The sequence below is a fragment of the Mya arenaria genome, chromosome 4, assembly GCF_026914265.1.
Source record: "Mya arenaria isolate MELC-2E11 chromosome 4, ASM2691426v1".
Classification (NCBI taxonomy): domain Eukaryota; kingdom Metazoa; phylum Mollusca; class Bivalvia; order Myida; family Myidae; genus Mya; species Mya arenaria.
Genome location: NC_069125.1, coordinates 22,337,178 through 22,354,680, shown reverse-complemented (window position 1 = coordinate 22,354,680; position 17,503 = coordinate 22,337,178). Strand labels below are relative to the sequence as shown.

The window sequence follows — 17,503 nt, the reverse complement described above, 5'->3', positions numbered from 1 at the left end:
TGCAGTAACTATTACATTGCTCGAGTTGGGGATGCAGTCACTATGCCATTGCTCGGCTTGTGGGTGCGGAACATTGCTCGGGTTGTAGGTGCCGTTACTATGACATTGCTCGGGAGGTGGGTGCAGGAACTACGACATTACTCGGGTTGTAGGTGCAGAAACTATGTCATTGCTCGGCTTGTGGGTGCAATAGCTATGACATTGCTCGGGTTGTCGGTCAGTAACTATGACATTGCTCGAACATGGGGTGCAGTAACTATAACATTGCTCGGGTTGTGGGTTCAGTAACTATGACATTGCTAGGGTAGTGGGTGTAGTGACGGTGACATTGCTCGGGTTTAGGGTGTAATGACTGTGGCATTGCTCGGGTTGTGGGTATAGTGACTGTGGCATTGCTCGGGTTGTGGGTGTAGTGACTATGACATTGCTCGGGTTGTGTGTGTAGTGACTGTGCCATTGCTCGGGTTGTGGGTGTAGTGACTATGACATTGCTGGGGTTGTGGGTGTAGTGACTGTGACATTGCTCGGGTTGTGGGTGTAGTGACTGTGACATTGCTCGGGTTGTGGGTATTGTGACTATTGCATTGCTCGGGTTGTGGGTGTAGTGACTGCGGCATTGCTCGGGTTGTTGGTGTAGTAACTGTGGCATTGCTCGGGTGGTTGTGGGTGTAGTAACTCTGACATTGCTTGGGTTGTGGGTGTAGTGACTGTGGCATTGCTCGGGTTGTGGGTGTAGTGACTGTGGCATTGCTCGGGTTGTGGGTGTAGTGACTGTGACATTGCTCGGGTTGTGGGTGTTGTGACTATGGCATTGCTCGGGTTGTGGGTGTAGTGACTGTGGCATTGCTGGGGTTGTGGGTGTAGTGACTATGGCATTGCTTGGGTTGTTGGTGTAGTGACTGTGACATTGCTCGGGTTGTGGGTGTAGAGTCTGTGGCACTGCTCGGGTTGTGGGTGTAGTGACTTTTGCATTGCTCGGGTTGTGAGTGTAGTGACTGTGGCATTGGTCGGGTTGTGGGTGTAGTTACTGTTGCATTGCTCGGGTTGTGGGTGTAATGACTATGACATTGCTCGGGTTGTGAATGTAGTAAATCTGGCATTGCTCGGGTTGTGGGTGTAGTGACTGTGGCATTGCTCGGGTTATGGGTGTAGTGACTGTGGCATTGCTGGGGTTGTGGGTGTTGTAATTGTGACATTGCTCGGGTTTTGGGTGTAGTGGCTATGACATTGCTCGGGTTGTGGGTGTTGTGACTACGGCTTTGATCGGGTTGTGGGTGTAGTGGCTATGACATTGCTCGGGTTGTGGGGGTTGTAACTGTGACATTGCTCGGGTTGTGGGTGTAGTGACTGTGACATGGTTCGGGTTGTGGGTGTAATGACTGTGACATTAATCGGGTTGTGGGTGTAGTAACTGTTGCATTGCTCGGATAGTGGGTGTAGTGACTATGGCATTGCTAGGGTTGTGGGTGAAGTGACTGTGGCATTGCTCGGGTTGTGGGTGTATCAACTGTTGCATTTCTCGGGTTTTGGGTGTAGTAACTATGACTTTGCTCGGGTTGTGAGTCTAGTGACTGTGGCATTGCTCGGGTTGTGGGTGTAGTGACTGTGGCATTGCTCGGGTTGTGGGTGTAGTGACTATGACATTGCTCGGGTTGTGAGTGTAGTATATTTGGCATTGCTCGGGTTGTGGGTGTAGTAACTGTTGCATTTCTCGGGTTGTGGGTGTAGTGACTGTGGCATTGCTCGGGTTGTGGGTGTAGTGACTATGACTTTGCTCGGGTTGTGAGTCTAGTGACTGTGGCATTGCTTGGGTTGTCGGTGTAGTGACTTTGGCATTGCTCGGGGTTTAGGTGTAGTGACTATGACATTGCTCGGGTTGTGAGTGTAGTATATTTGGCATTGCTCGGGTTGTGGGTGTAGTAACTGTTGCATTTCCCGGGTTGTGGGTGTAGTACCTGGGACATTGCTCGGGTTGTGATATAGTGACTGTGGCAATTTTCGGGCTGTGGGTGTAGTAACTGTGGCATTTCTCGAGTTGTTGGTGTAGTAACTTTGGCATTGCTCGGGTGGTTGTGGGTGTAGTAACTCTGACATTGCTCGGGTTGTGGGTGTAGTGACTGTGGCATTGCTCGGGTTGTGGGTGTAGTAACTGAGGCATTTCTGGGTTTGTGGGTGTAGTGACTGTTGCATTGCTCGGGTTGTGGGTGTAGTTACTATGGCATTGCTCGGGTTGTGGTTGTAGTGACTGTGACATTGCTCGGGTTGTGGGTGTAGTGACTGTGGCATTGCTTGGGTTGTGGGTGTAGTGACTGTGGCATTGCTTGGGTTGTGGGTTTAGTGACTGTTGCATTGCTCGGGTTGTGGGTGTAGTAACTATGACGTTGCTCGGGTTGTGGGTGTAGTGACTGTGGCATTGCTCGGGTTTTGAGTGTAGTTACTGTGGCATTGCTCGGGTTGTGGGTGTAGTAAATATGGCATTGCTCGGGGTGTGGGTGTATAAACTGAGGCTTTGCTCGGGTTGTTGGTGCAGTTACTATTACATCGCTCGTATTGTGGGTCCCATATCTATGACATTGCTCGGTTTGTGAGTGCAGTAACTTTTAAATCGCTCGGAATGTGGATGCAGTAACTATGGCATTGCTCGGGTTGAGAATGCAGTTATCATGAAATTGCTGTGATAGAAATTATATCAACACTCGGGCTGTGGATTCAGTAACTTTTACATCGCTCGAATTGCGGGTGCAATAAATTTTGCATCGCTGTGGTTGTGAGCGCGTAAATTATTACATTGCTCGGGTTGAGGGTGCAGTAACTATTTCATTGCTCGGATTGTGGGCGCAGTAACTATTTCATTGCTCGGTTTGTGAGCGCAGTAACTATTTCATTGCTCGGTTTGTGGGCGCAGTAACTATTTCATTGCTCGGTTTGCGGGTGCAGTAACTATTTCATTGCTCGGTTTGTGGGCGTAGTAACTATTTCATTGCTCGGGTTGTGGGTGGAGTAACTATTTCATTGCTCTAGTTGTGAGTACAGTTACTATTTCATTGCTCGATTTTGTGGGTGCAGTAACTATTTCATTGCTCGGTTTGTGGGCGCAGTAACTATTTCATTGCTCGGTTTGTGGGCGCAGTAACTAATTCATTGCTCTGGTTGTGAGCGCAGTGACTAATTCATTGCTTTGCTTGTGGGCGCAGTAACTATTTCATTGCTCTAGTTGTGAATGCAGTAACTATTACATTGCTTTGTTTGTGGGCGCAGTAACTATTTCATTGCTCGGTTTGTGGGTGCAGTAACTATTTCATTGCTCGGGTTGTGGGTGCAGTAACTATTTCATTGCTCGGTTTGTGGGCGCAGTTACTATTTCATTGCTCGGTTTGTGGGTGCAGTAACTATTTCATTGCTCGGGTTGTGGGTGCAGTAACTATTTCATTGCTCTAGTTGTGAGTACAGTTACTATTTCATTGCTCGGTTTGTGGGTGCAGTAACTATTTATTTGCTCGGTTTGTGGGCGCAGTAACTATTTCATTGCTCGGTTTGTGGGTGCAGTAACTAATTCATTGCTCTGGTTGTGAGCGCAGTAACTAATTCATTGCTTTGTTTGTGGGCGCAGTAACTATTTCATTGCTCTAGTTGTGAATGCAGTAACTATTACATTGCTTTGTTTGTGGGCGCAGTAACTATTTCATTGCTCTAGTTGTGAATGCAGTAACTATTACATTGCTCTGTTTGTGGGCGCAGTAACTATTTCATTGCTCGGGGTGTGGGTACAGTAACTATTACATTGCTTTGTTTGTGGGCGCAGTAACTATTTCATTGCTCTAGTTGTGAATACAGTAACTATTACATTGCTCGGTTTGTGGGCGCAGTAACTATTTCATTGCTCGGATTGTGGGTACAGTAACTATTACATTGCTTTGTTTGTGGGCGCAGTAGCTATTTCATTGCTCTAGTTGTGAATGCAGTAACTATTACATTGCTTTGTTTGTGGGCGCAGTAACTATTTCATTGCTCTAGTTGTGAATGCAGTAACTATTAAATTGCTTTGTTTGTGGGCGCAATAACTATTTCATTGCTCTAGTTGTGAATGCAGTAACTATTACATTGCTCGTGTTGTGGGAGCAGTAACTGTTACATTGTTCGTGTTTTGGGTGCAGAAACTATTAAATTACTCGGGTTGTAGGTGCAGTAACTATTTCATTGCTTGGGTTATCGGTACAGCAACTGACACATAGCTCGTGCTATGGGTGCAGTTACTATTAAATTGCTCGGGTTGGGGTGCAGAAACTATTACATTGATCGGGTTGAGGAAGCAGTGCTTATGACATCGCTCTGGTTCTGGTTGCATTTTCATTTCATTGCTCGGTTTGTGGGTACATTTACAAATGCATAGCTCAGGTTTATGGTGCATCAAATATAACATTGGTCTGGTAGTGTGCGCAGTAACTATGACATTGCTCGTGTTGTTGATGCAGTAACTATTTTATTGATCGGGTTTTGGGTACAGTAACTTTGGCATTGCTCGCATTGGGGTGCAGTAACTGTTACATTGCTCGGGTTGTGGGTGCAGTAACTATGACATTCCTTGCGTTTTGGTTGCAGTTACTATTACATTACTCGGGTTATGTGTTCAGTAACTTTGACATCATTCGGGTTATGGTTGCAGTAACTATTATATTGCTCGGGTTGTGGGTGCTGTAAATATTACATTGCTCAGGTTGTGGGCGCAATAACTATGACATTGGTCGGGTTGTTGATGCGTTAACTGCTTTATTGCGCGGGTTGTGGGTACAGTAACTAAGCCATTGCACGGGTTGGGGTATAGTGATTATGCCACTTCTCGGGTTCTTGGTGCGGTAATTATGACATTGCTCGGGTTGTGGGTACAGTATCTATAACATTGCTCGGGTTTTGGGTGCATTAACTATTACATCGCTCGTGTTGTGGTGTACCAACTATTACATTGCTCGGGTTGTGGGTGTGGTAAATATGACATTACTCGAGTTGTGGATATAGTAACTATGACAACACTCGGGTTGGTGCTGTTGTTACTATGAGATTGTTCGGGTTGTGTGTGCAGTAACTATTATATTGCTCGCGTTGTGGGTGCAGTAAGTATGACATTGATTGGGTTGTGGATACATTAACAATGACACCACTCGGGTTGTGGATGCTGGATTTATGACTTGTTAGGGTTGGGGGTGCTGTAACTATGACATTGCTATGGTTGTAGGTGCAGTAACTGTGACATTGCTAGGATTGTGTTTGCAGTAAATATTACAATGCTCGGCTTGTGTGTACATTAACTATGGCATTGCTTGGGTTTGTTCGTACAGTTACTATAAGACTGTTGTTGTTTTTTGGGGTGCAGTAACTATTACATCGCTCGGGTTGTGGTTAAGTTACTATTACATTGCTCGGGTTGTGGGAGTTGTAACTATGACATGGCTCGAATGCTGGATGCAGTAACTATGACAACACTCAATTGGTAGTTGATTTAACTATGACATTGTGCGGGTTGTGGATGCAATAACTATGATATTGCTCGGGTTGTGGGTGAAGTAACGATTACATCGCTCGGGTTGTGGATGTAGTACATTGTATTTATTAAATTGCTCGGGTTGTTGGTACAATAACTATGACTTTGCTCAGGTTATGGGTACAGTTTCTATTACATTGCTCTGGTTGTAAGTGCAGTAACTATGACATAGATCGGGTTTGGGTGTAGAAAATTTGATATTGCTCGGTTTGGGGTGTAGTATCTATTACATTGCTCGGGTTGTGGGTACAATAACTATTACTTCGCTCGGGTTGTGGGTGTAGTTACTATTACATTGCTTGGTTTTAGGGCCCAGTAACTATTACACTGCTCGAGTTGTGGATGCAACAAGTTTGACATTACTCAGATTTTGGCTGCAGTAACTATTACTTTGCTCGGGTTATGTTTGCAGAAACTGTTTTTTTTTATTCAAACATATACAAAAAGCACTTCATACAACTATACGTAGAAAACATTTGACATGTATATAAAAAGTATCTTTCATATGAAGAACCAATTGTTTTGCAATATTCTGATATATAAAAAGGGGGGAAATTGGGCAAAAAAAAAAATAAAGAAAGAAAGAAAAATACCCATATTTTTTTTAAAAAAATAAGAAAAGGAGAAGAGACAAACTGGCTTTCTAAAAATGTATTATTTATCTGATAATTATAAAAGAAAAGCCCATTTTGGCAAATGGACATTAAATTTATCTTTCATAATAGCTATTTTACGTTCAATATTGATTCGAATATATAAGTATTTTTCAAAATTTCGGAAGTAAGGAATTGTTTTTTTGTTTTTTGAACAGAAAATGTAGAATTTTAGAAGTATAACTATGAAGTTAATGCAGCTATAATTTCTTTCAACGTTTATTCCTAATAAAACAATTTTTAGAGTAAGTTCAATTCTGAATTTTTTGAGTGGAGAAAGCGTATCAAATCATTCCACAGGTTTTGTATGATATGACATTCCCAGAACATGTGGTTTATTGTTTCCTGTAAGCTGGAACACAAGTTGCATAAAATAATATTGGATAATTGCTTGTGTTGTGGGTGCAGTAATCATTACATTGCTCGGGTTGTGGGTACAGTAACTATTACATTGCTCGGGTTGTGGGTGCAAAAACTATTACATTGCTCGGGTTGTGGGTACAGTAACTATTACATTGCTCGGGTTGTGGGTGCAAAAACTATTACATTGCTCGGGTTGTGGGTACAGTAACTATTACATTGCTCGGGTTGTGGGTGCAAAAACTATTACATTGCTCGGGTTGTGGGTGAAGTAACTATTACATTGCTCGGGTTGTGGGTGCAAAAACTATTACATTCATCGGGTTGGGTGTAGTTATTATTACATTGCTCAGGTTGTGGATGCAGTAACTATGGCATTGCTCGGATTGTGGGTTCAGTAACCATGAGATTGCTATTGTTGTGGGTGAAGTAACTATTACATTGCTCGGGTTGAGGGTGCAGTGACAATGTCATTGCTCGGGTTGTGGGTGCAGTGACAATGTCATTGCTCGGGTTGAGGGTGCAGTGACAATGTCATTGCTCGGGTTGTGGGTGCAGTGACAATGTCATTGCTCGGGTTGACGGTGCAGTGACAAAGTCATTGCTCGGGTTGAGGGTGCAGTGACATTGTCATTGCTCGGGTTGAGGGTGCAGTGACAATGTCATTGCTCGGGTTGTGGATGCAGTTACTATAACACTGTCTGGGTTGTGGGTGCATTAACTATAACATTGATCGGGTTGAGGTTTAGTTACTGTTACATTGCTCGGGTTGTGGATGCAGTAACTATGGCATTGCTCGGGTTGTTGGCGAAGTAACTATGGCATTGCTCGGGTTGTTGCTGCAGCAACTATTATATTGGTTGGGCTGTGGGTGTAGTAACAATTACATTGCTCGGGTTGTTGGTGCAGTAACTATTACATTGCTCGGGTTGTGTTTGCAGTAACTATTACATCACTCCGACTGTGGGTACAGTAACTGTGACATTGCTCGGGTTATGAGTGCAGTAACTATTACATCACTCCGACTGTGGGTGCAGTAACTAGTACATTGCTCGGGTTGTGAATGCAGTAACTATTACATCACTCCGACTGTGGGTGCAGTAACTACGACATCACTCGGGTTGTTGGTGCAGTAACTATTACATTGCTCGGGTTGTGTTTGCAGTAACTTTTACATCACTCGGGTTGTTGGTGCAGTAATCATGACATTGCTCGGGGTGTGGGTGAAGTAACTATTACATTGCTCGTGTTGTAGGCGCAGTAACTTTTACATTGCTCGGGTTGTGGGTTCAGTACCCATTACATTGATCGTGTTGGGGGTACAAAAACTATTACATTGCTCGGGTTGTGGGTACAGTAACTATTACATTGCTCGGGTTGTGGGTACAGTAACTATAACATTGAACGGGTTGTGGGTACAAAAACTATAACATTGCTCGGTTTGTGGGTACAAAAACTATTACATTGCTCGGGTTATGGGTACAAAAACTATTACATTGCTCAGGTTGTGGGTTCAGTAACTATAACATTGAACGGGTTGTGGGTACAAAAATTATTACATTGCTCGGTTTGTGGGTACAAAAACTATTACATTGCTCGGGTTGTGGGTTCAGTAACCATTACATTGATCGTGTTGTGGGTACAGAAACTAATACATTGCTCGGGTTGTGGGTTCAGTAACTATAACATTGAACGGGTTGTGGGTACAAAAACTATTACATTGCTCGGGTTGTGGGTTCAGTAACTATAACATTGAACGGGTTGTGGGTACAAAAACTATTACATTGCTCGGGTTGTGGGTTCAGTAACTATTACATTGCTCGGTTTGTGGGTACAAAAACTATTACATTGCTCGGGTTGTGGGTTCAGTAACTATAACATTGAACGGGTTGTGGGTACAAAAACTATTACATTGCTCGGTTTGTGGGTACAAAAACTATTACATTGCTCGGGTTGTGGGTTCAGTAACCATTACATTGATCGTGTTGTGGGTACAGAAACTAATACATTGCTCGGGTTGTGGGTTCAGTAACCATTACATTGATCGTGTTGTGGGTACAGAAACTAATACCTTGCTCGGGTTGTGGGTTCAGTAACTATAACATTGAACGGGTTGTGGGTACAAAAACTATTACATTGCTCGGGTTGTGGGTTCAGTAACTATTACATTGCTCGGTTTGTGGGTACAAAAACTATTACATTGCTCGGGTTGTGGGTTCAGTAACTATAACATTGAACGGGTTGTGGGTACAAAAACTATTACATTGCTCGGTTTGTGGGTACAAAAACTATTACATTGCTCGGGTTGTGGGTTCAGTAACTATTACATTGCTCGGGTTGTGGGTTCAGTAACCATTACATTGATCGTGTTGTGGGTACAGAAACTAATACATTGCTCGGGTTGTGGATTCAGTTACTGTAACATTGCTATAGTTGTGGGTGTAGTAACTATTACATTCATCGGGTTAGTGTGTAGTTATTATAACATTGGTTGGGTTGTGGATGCAGTAACTATGGCATTGATCGGGTTGTGGGTTCAGTAACTATGATATTGCTATAGTTGTGGGTGTATTAACTATTTCATTGCTCGGGTTGTGGGTGCAGTAACAATGTCGTTGCTCGGGTTGTTGTTGCAGTACGTATTTCGTTGCTCAAATTGTTGGTTAAGTAACTATGACATTGCTCGGTTTGTGGGTGCATTAGCTATGACATTGCTCGGGTTGTGGGTGCATTAACTATGACATTGCTCGGGTTGTGGGTGCAGTAACTATTACATTGCTCGGGTTGTTGGTTAAGTAACTATTTTATTGCTCGGGTTATTGGTGCAGTCACTATGTCATGCTCGGGTTTGTGGCTCAGTAACTTTTTTTTTCTCGGGTTGTTGGTGCAGTTACTATTACATTGCTCGTGTTGTGGGTCCAGTATATTTTAGATCGATCGGATTGTGGGTGCAGTAACTATTACATCGATCGGGTTTTGGATGCTGTAACTATATCAACACTCGTGCTGTGGATTTAGTAACTTTTACATCCCTCGGATTTCGGGTGTTGTAACTTTTACACCGCTCTGGTTGTGAGCGCGGTAATTATTACATTGTTCGGGTTTTGGGTGCAGAAATACTTACATTGCTCGGCTTGTGAGCGCAGTAATTATTACATTGCACCGGATTGTAGGTACAATTACTTTTACATTGCTCTGGTTGTGAGCTCAGTAACTATTTCATTGCTCGGTTTGTGGGCGCAGTAATTGTTACATTGCTCGGGTTTATGGTGCAGTAAATATAACATTGCTCTGGAAGTGTGCGCAGTAACTATGACATTGGTCGGGTTGTGTGTACAGTAACTATGACAACACTAGGTTTGTGGGTGCAGTCAGTATGACAACACTAGGGTTGTGGGTGCAGTAACTATGACAACACAAGGGTTGTGGGTGCAGTAGCTATGACAACACTAGGGTTGTGGTTAGCAGTAACTATGACAACACTAGGTGTGTGGATGCAGTAGCTATGACAACACTAGGGTTGTGGGGGCAGTAACTATGACAACACTAGGGTTGTGTGTGCAGTAGCTATGACAACACTGGGATTGTGGGTGCAGTTACTATGACAACAATAAGATTGTGGATGTAGTTACTATGACATTACTAAGGTAGTGGGTGCAGTAACTATGGCAACACTAGGGTTGTGGGTGCAGTAACTGTGACAACACTAGGGTAGTGGATGCAATAACAATGGCATTGCTCGGGCTGGGGGTGTAAGTATTACTTTGCCGTGGTTATATATGCAGAAACTATTGCATCACTCAGGTTGTGGGTGCAGTAGCTATGACATCACTCGGGTTGTGGTTGCATTAACTATGACAACTGTCGGGTTGTGGGTGCAGCAACTATGATATCACTCGGGTTGTGGGTGCAGCAACTTTTACATTGCTCGGCTTGTGGTTGCAGTTATTATGGCATTGCTCGGGGTATGGGTGCAGTAATTTTACATCACATGGGTTGTGGGTTCGGTAACTATGACAACAATCGGGTTGTGGTTGCAGTCACCAATACACTGCTCGGTTTGTGGGTACAGTAACTATTACATTGCTCTGGTTGTGAGTGCAGTAACTATTCCATTCCTTGGGTTGTGGGTGTAGTAACAATGTTATTAATCGGCTTTTGGGATCAGTAAATTTAACATTGCTCGGGTTGTGTGTGCAGTAGCTATTACACTGCTCTGATTGTGAGTGCAGTTACTATTACTCTGCCTGGGTTGTGGGTGCAGTAACTATAACACTGCTCGGGTTTTGGGTGCAGTTACTATTACAATGCTCTGATTGCGAGTGCAGTAACCATTATATTGATCGTGTAGTGGTTGTAGTAACTATTACATTGATCGGGTTGTAGGTACAGAAACTATTACATTACTCGGGTTGTAAGTGCAGTAACTATTACATTGCTCGAGTTGTGGGTTAAGGAACTAATACATTGCTTGGGTTGTGGGTACAGTAACTATAACGACTCTCTGGTTGTGGGTACAGAAACTATTACATTGCTCGGGTTGTGGGTACAGCAACTATTACATAGCTCGGGTTGTGGGTACAGGAACTATTACATAGCTCGGGTTGTGGGTACAGCAACTATTACATAGCTCGGGTTGTGGGTACAGCAACTATTACATAGCTCGGGTTGTGGGTACAGAAACTATTACATTGCTCGGGTTGTAGGTACAGCAACTATTACATAGCTCGGGTTGTGGGTACAGGAACTAGTACATCGCTCGGGCTGTGGGTGCAGTAATTATGTCATTGTTCTGGTTGTGGGTGCAGTAACTATGACATTGCTCTGGTTGTGGAATAACTGTGATATTGATCTTGTTGTGGGTGCAGTAACTATTACATTTCTCGGTTCGTTGGTACTGTGTCTATTACATTGCTCGTGTTGTTGGTACAGTGTCTATTACATTGCTGGGGTTGTGGGTGCAGTAACTATTAATTTGCTCGGGTTGTTGGTACAGTGTCTATTACATTGCTCGGGTTTGGGTGCAGTAACTATTACATTGCTCGGGTTGTTGGTGCAGTGTCTTTTACATTGCTCGGGTTGTTGGTACAGTGTCTTTTACATTGCTCGGGTTGTTAGTACAGTGTCTTTTACATTGCTCGGGTTGTTGGTACGGTGTCTTTTACATTGCTCGGGTTGTTGGTACAGTGTCTTTTACATTGCTCGGGTTGTTGGTACGGTGTCTTTTACATTGCTCGGGTTGTTGGTACAGTGTCTTTTACATAGCTCGGGTTGTTAATACGGCGTCTATTACATTGTTCGGGTTGTTGGTACGGTGTCTGTTACATTGCTCGGGTTGTTGGTACAGTGTCTTTTACATTGCTCGGGTTGTTAGTACAGTGTCTATTACATTGCTGGGGTTGTGGGTGCAGTAACTATTACATTTCTCGGTTCGTTGGTACTGTGTCTATTACATTGCTCGTGTTGTTGGTACAGTGTCTATTACATTGCTGGGGTTGTGGGTGCAGTAACTATTAATTTGCTCGGGTTGTTGGTACAGTGTCTATTACATTGCTCGGGTTTGGGTGCAGTAACTATAACATTGCTCGGGTTGTTGGTGCAGTGTCTTTTACATTGCTCGGGTTGTTGGTACAGTGTCTTTTACATTGCTCGGGTTGTTAGTACAGTGTCTTTTACATTGCTCGCGTTGTTTGTACGGTGTATATTACATTGCTCGGGTTGTTGGTACGGTGTCTTTTACATTGCTCGGGTTGTTGGTTCGGTGTCTATTACATTGCTCGGGTTGTTGGTACGGTGTCTTTTACATTGCTCGGGTTGTTGGTACAGTGTCTATTACATTACTCGGGTTGTTGGTACGGTGTCTTTTACATTGCTCGGGTTGTTGGTACGGGTTTTATATTGCTCGGGTTGTTGGTACGGTGTCTATTACATTGCTCGGGTTGTTGGTACGGTGTCTATTACATAGCTCGGGTTGTTGGTACGGTGTCTTTTACATTGCTCGGGTTGTTGGTACGGTATCTATTACATTGCTCGGGTTGTTGGTACAGTGTCTTTTACATTGCTCGGGTTGTTGGTACAGTGTCTTTTACATTGCTCGGGTTGTTGGTACAGTGTCATTTACATTGCTCGGGTTGTTGGTACGGTATCTATTACATTGCTCGGGTTGTTGGTACAGTGTCTTTTACATTGCTCGGGTTGTTGGTATTGTGTCTATTACATTGCTCGGGTTGTTGATGCAGAGACTATTACATAGCTCGGGTTGTTGGTACGGTGTCTATTACATTGCTCGGGTTGTTGATGCAGTAACTATTACATTTCTCGGGTTGTGAGTGCAGTACCAATGTCATTGCTCGGTGTGTGGGTGCAGTAACTATGACATTGCTCGGGTGTGGGTTCAGTAACTATTACATTTTTCTGCTTGTGCGTGCAGTACCTATGACATTGCTCGGTGTGTGGGTACAGTTACTATGACATTGCTCGGTGTGTGGGTGCAGTAGCTATGACATTTCTCGGTATGTGGGTACAGTTACTATGACATTTCTCGGTATGTCGGTACAGTTACTATGACATTGCTCGGTGTGTGGGTACAGTTACTATGACATTGCTCGGTGTGTGGGTACAGTAACTATGACATTGCTCGGTGTGTGGGTGCAGTAACTATTACATTGCTCGGTGTGTGGGTACAGTTACTATTACATTGCTCGGTGTGTGGGTACAGTTACTATGACATTGCTCGGTGTGTGGGTACAGTAACTATGACATTGCTCGGTGTGTGGGTACAGTAACTATGACATTGCTCGTTGTGTGGGTACAGTAACTGTGACATTGCTCGGTGTGTGGGTACAGTTACTATGACATTTCTCGGTATGTCGGTACAGTTACTATGACATTTCTCGGTTTGTGGGTACAGTTACTATGACATTTCTCGGTATGTCGGTACAGTAACTATGACATTGCTCGGTGTGTGGGTACAGTAACTATTACATTGCTCTGTTGTGAGTACATTTACTATTACATTGCTCGGTGTGTGGGTACAGTAACTATTACATTGCTTGTTTTGTAGGTGCAGTAACTATATCATTGCTCGTTTTGTGGGTGCAGTAACTATTACATTGCTCGGTGTGTGGGTACAGTAACTATTACATTGCTCGGTGTGTGGGTACAGTAACTATTACATTGCTCGGTGTGTGGGTACAGTAACTATTACATTGCTCTGCTTGTGAGTACAGTAACTATTACATTGTTCGGGGTTTGGGTACAGTAACTATTACATTGCTCTGCTTGTGAGTGCACTAACTATGACATTGCTCGGGGTGTTGGTGCGGTAACTTTGACAGCACTTGGTTTGTGTGTGCACTCACTACTAGATAACTCGGGGTTGTGTGTGCAGTTTCCACTACATAACTCAGGTTTTGGGAGCGGTTACTTAGTATTACATTGCTCGGGTTGTAGGTGTATTAACTTTTAAGAAACTTGACATGCTATACAAATATTTACTAAAACAGGTCTTTCGTTTTTCTGTATGTACTAGTATCTTATTTTAAGTATTCACACACAATTAATACAGTCGGTTTAAACACTTTATTTCTAACCTGTTATAACATTCAAAAATGGAATGTTTTTCAATAATTATAAGATTGCATTGTTGGATTTCAAGTACCATTCTATCACAGCCCGCATGAACTGAAGGCCAGCAGCATCTTCTCCTCATGGTACCACTTATGAAATATCACAAAATTAATCTGATCCGTTATCATAGTTATTTAGATTTCTTCAATTTGTTATTTCAAACTAACTGCAAATGGTGTTACAGAGATTCTCGTTGCTTTCATAAAGCGATATCAAAGTGCTCAGAATGCATTCTGCATTATCAACATTAATCTAGACTATTTAGTGACTTCAGATTTCAGTTATTTAATGGAAATGTTACTCCAACAACAGAATATATATTTTATATGGCTTGTCTTAATCTGACAAAAAAAAATCCGTATAACTTTTTTTTACATAAATAGCTTTGTTATTCCACCTATGTTGCTTACTAAGGATTTTATCTTACGTGTATTGTAAGATAATGTTTGCTTTTATCTGCCATAAAAAGCTTGCCAAGCTTGTGTTCTTTTCCCCTCAGATTTTCTTAGAACTTCTTCATTAAGCTGGGTCTCCTGATGATTATATGTATTATCTGAGTCACTTTCAACAACACGTTTTCCATAAGTGGCTCCCCAGCCGGGGACCCGTTTTCCGTAGAAGGCATTCCACGCGTTAGATCGCTTTCCGTACATTGCGTACCAGCCTGGGGCTCTCTTGCCGTAAGTAGCGCTCCACATTGGAGCACGTTTGTCTACCTCTTGGAGGATTTCAGCATCACGTTTACCGTACGTAGCGCCCCATCCTGGAACACGTTTATCAACCGTTGCGCTCCATCCTGGAACAAGTTTATCTTGTGTAAAATCCCACCCGCTTGCTCGCTTTCCGTAGGTCACCCCCCATCCGGGCATTCTTTTTCCGTATGTTGCACCCCAACCTGGCACTCTTTTCCCATAGGTCGCTCCCCACCCTGGCATTCGTTTCCCGTAGATGGCAGACCATTTGGGGTCGCGTTTATCACTCGTTGCCAAGCTTTGGGAACGTTTGTCATATTTGTTATCAAAGTCAAAAGAAGAGTATGCTTGTTTCCAGTTATAGCTTTCGTCATTCTCTGTACTGGACACAGAATCGGTTGAACTGTATCCGTTTGATTTATTAAGAAGGAGGGATCTCTTCCCATAAGTAGACATCCAAGTTTGGAGACGCTTCAAATTTGCACGTTTTGTAGGCGCATCCAAGAATTTCCATTCATTTAAGAACTTTTCAAAACGGCCGTTGTCGTTTTTATCTACATCACTAATGCCGTTTTCCTGTTTGACAATTTCTAAGTCAAGTTCACCGTTTTCGCGTATTTGTTCGTTAACGTTGTCATTGTCGCTCTGTGCCGATTGCGGAGCTTCAAAGGACCTTTTGCCATAGTAAACCCCCCATCCTGGTAGCCGTTTGAACGCTGTGTTGGCTCGTTTTACAATGTCTGTATGCAGGTTAGTGGTATCGGCTATATTGTCGACACTGTTGGGGACCGTTTCTAAACCGACAACGCCTGAAAGTATACAAGCCCATGAACTTATAACGACCTTAATCGCTTGATATTCATGAATACGGCAAAAGTATATTCGTGGAATGCTTTATTGATTAATTCAGTTAACAACATATATTTTACTGATATTTTATTACAAAAGATTCATTTTCAGATGTTTGTTTTCACAGTTAATTGAGCTCTACCTTAAAGCAGTTTTACTTTTTATGAAAAAAAAATAATGAAACATTAGACTATATTTTACAGTTTATATTTTACATTTTAAGCAAAGTAATTTCAATAACATCATGTATTTTATTTCACTGATAAATCTCTATAAACCACCGGAAAGCATAAAAATAAGCATGTTGCTTAATTCTTACTATTGTATAGTCACATTGTCTAATTTTACGTCTTTGTTTTTTTTCCCGTCATAACTCGTTGCATGTAGTACTGGCATAAACATGTTTATGTGTGTTCGTTTTGATGAAGTAATATTTGGTTAATCAAATACAATTCATTAAATGTTTTATCACACTGTTTAGTTACCATCTGTATTTAGAGTTTACTTAGTAATGTAGACGTTGCATTATTCAATATTCCAAATGTTCAATATATGTTTTATATAACATCATTTATCATATTATTGAATTATCCATTAAATTATACCATCCAGAAATTTACAGATCGAATTCATGAAAAATTATTTAGAAGAATTTCAACAATTTAAACAAGTAAGGCTTTCCGTGAGCGTTTGGAGACAAAAATGATATCATACAAGTCTAATTGTTTTGCAGACACTGTAATGGTAGGCAGATATATAGGCAACACGTTTACGACCAGTGTAGTCCAATGAGTGACCTTTTCTGAATTAAAATTGCTTGTTTTTTTTGTGTGTAAATTTTATATATAAAAAGATGGCATTCAAATTAAACTGCATAGTCGTTGCCACTGCACATATCCTTGAAGAAGTTAGAGCAAAACTAATGCTTTCAAACGATTAGGAAAAGCAGTGGTCGTAACCTAAATTTGAATTTTATTTGATTGATAGAATAATATAATTTTATAGGAAATACTTTAATCCTTTTCTCTGGATAGTTTCAGTGCCTTTTGAATTGCATCTCCAATTGCAACCGACAATATATTTGCGATACACACGTTTCTCGCAGGAGATCACCTTAAGCAGTCTCGTGGGAGTTCGTTCAATTATTGTAGCGATGTTAACGCTTGTGACATGCGTTTTATGGCTTTTGTTTGTTCCTTCTTTGTGATGTGGCTATATAAGAGACGTAGTGCAAATCAACGAGTACGCCTACTTGTAGTTAAACGTAAACGTAAAAGTTGCAGATAAGCTGTATAGTCATTTCGCGTACGAGTAGCTCCCAACGTACACGTACCCGAACAAGTAGCCCCCAGCGTACACGTACTCGAACAAGTAGCCCTAAACGTACACGTACGCATACAAGTAGCCCCCAACGTACACCTACCCGAACAAGTAGCCCCCAACGTACACCTACCCGAACAAGTAGCCCCCAACGTACACCTACCCGAACAAGTAGCCCCAACGTACACCTACCCGAACAAGTAGCCCCAACGTACACGTACCCGAACAAGTAGCCCCCAACGTACACCTACACGAACAAGTAGCCCCCAACGTACACCTACCCGAACAAGTAGCCCCCAACGTACACCTACCCGAACAAGTAGCCCCCAACGTACACCTACCCGAACAAGTAGCCCCCAACGTACACCTACCCGAACAAGTAGCCCCAACGTACACGTACCCGAACAAGTAGCCCCCAACGTACACCTACACGAACAAGTAGCCCCCAACGTACACCTACCCGA

General features: G+C 42.7%; 2 protein-coding genes across 2 annotated transcripts in view; both read right to left on the bottom strand.

Annotated features, from left to right (window-relative positions):
• Positions 1–256: 256 nt before the first annotated feature.
• On the bottom strand, positions 257–2,350 carry LOC128230694 (uncharacterized). The gene is made up of 2 exons (XM_052943137.1): positions 1,956–2,350; positions 257–995 (listed from the first exon to the last, which is right to left on the bottom strand). The coding sequence occupies exons 1-2, from the start codon at positions 2,348–2,350 to the stop codon at positions 257–259; spliced, it is 1,134 nt and encodes a 377-aa protein (XP_052799097.1).
• Positions 2,351–14,115: 11,765 nt separating this feature from the next.
• The window catches only part of LOC128231914 (uncharacterized), a 39,511-nt gene continuing 36,123 nt past the window's right edge, over positions 14,116–17,503 (bottom strand). The window contains exon 2 of the mRNA XM_052945162.1: positions 14,116–15,679. Within this exon, the coding sequence (XP_052801122.1) occupies positions 14,631–15,679 (1,049 nt within the window). The 3' untranslated portion in view covers positions 14,116–14,630. The remainder of the gene's footprint in view (positions 15,680–17,503) is intronic.

Excerpts from the sequence above, each read along its gene's own strand:
- LOC128230694 (XM_052943137.1), bottom strand. The coding sequence starts at position 2,350 with ATGCAACAGTCACTAAACCCACAACCCAAGCAATGCCACAGTCACTAC. Across the intron at positions 996-1,955 it reads CAACCCGAGCAATGTCCCAG|TCACTACACTCACAACCCGA; the intron begins GTACTACACCCA and ends CCAATGCCACAG.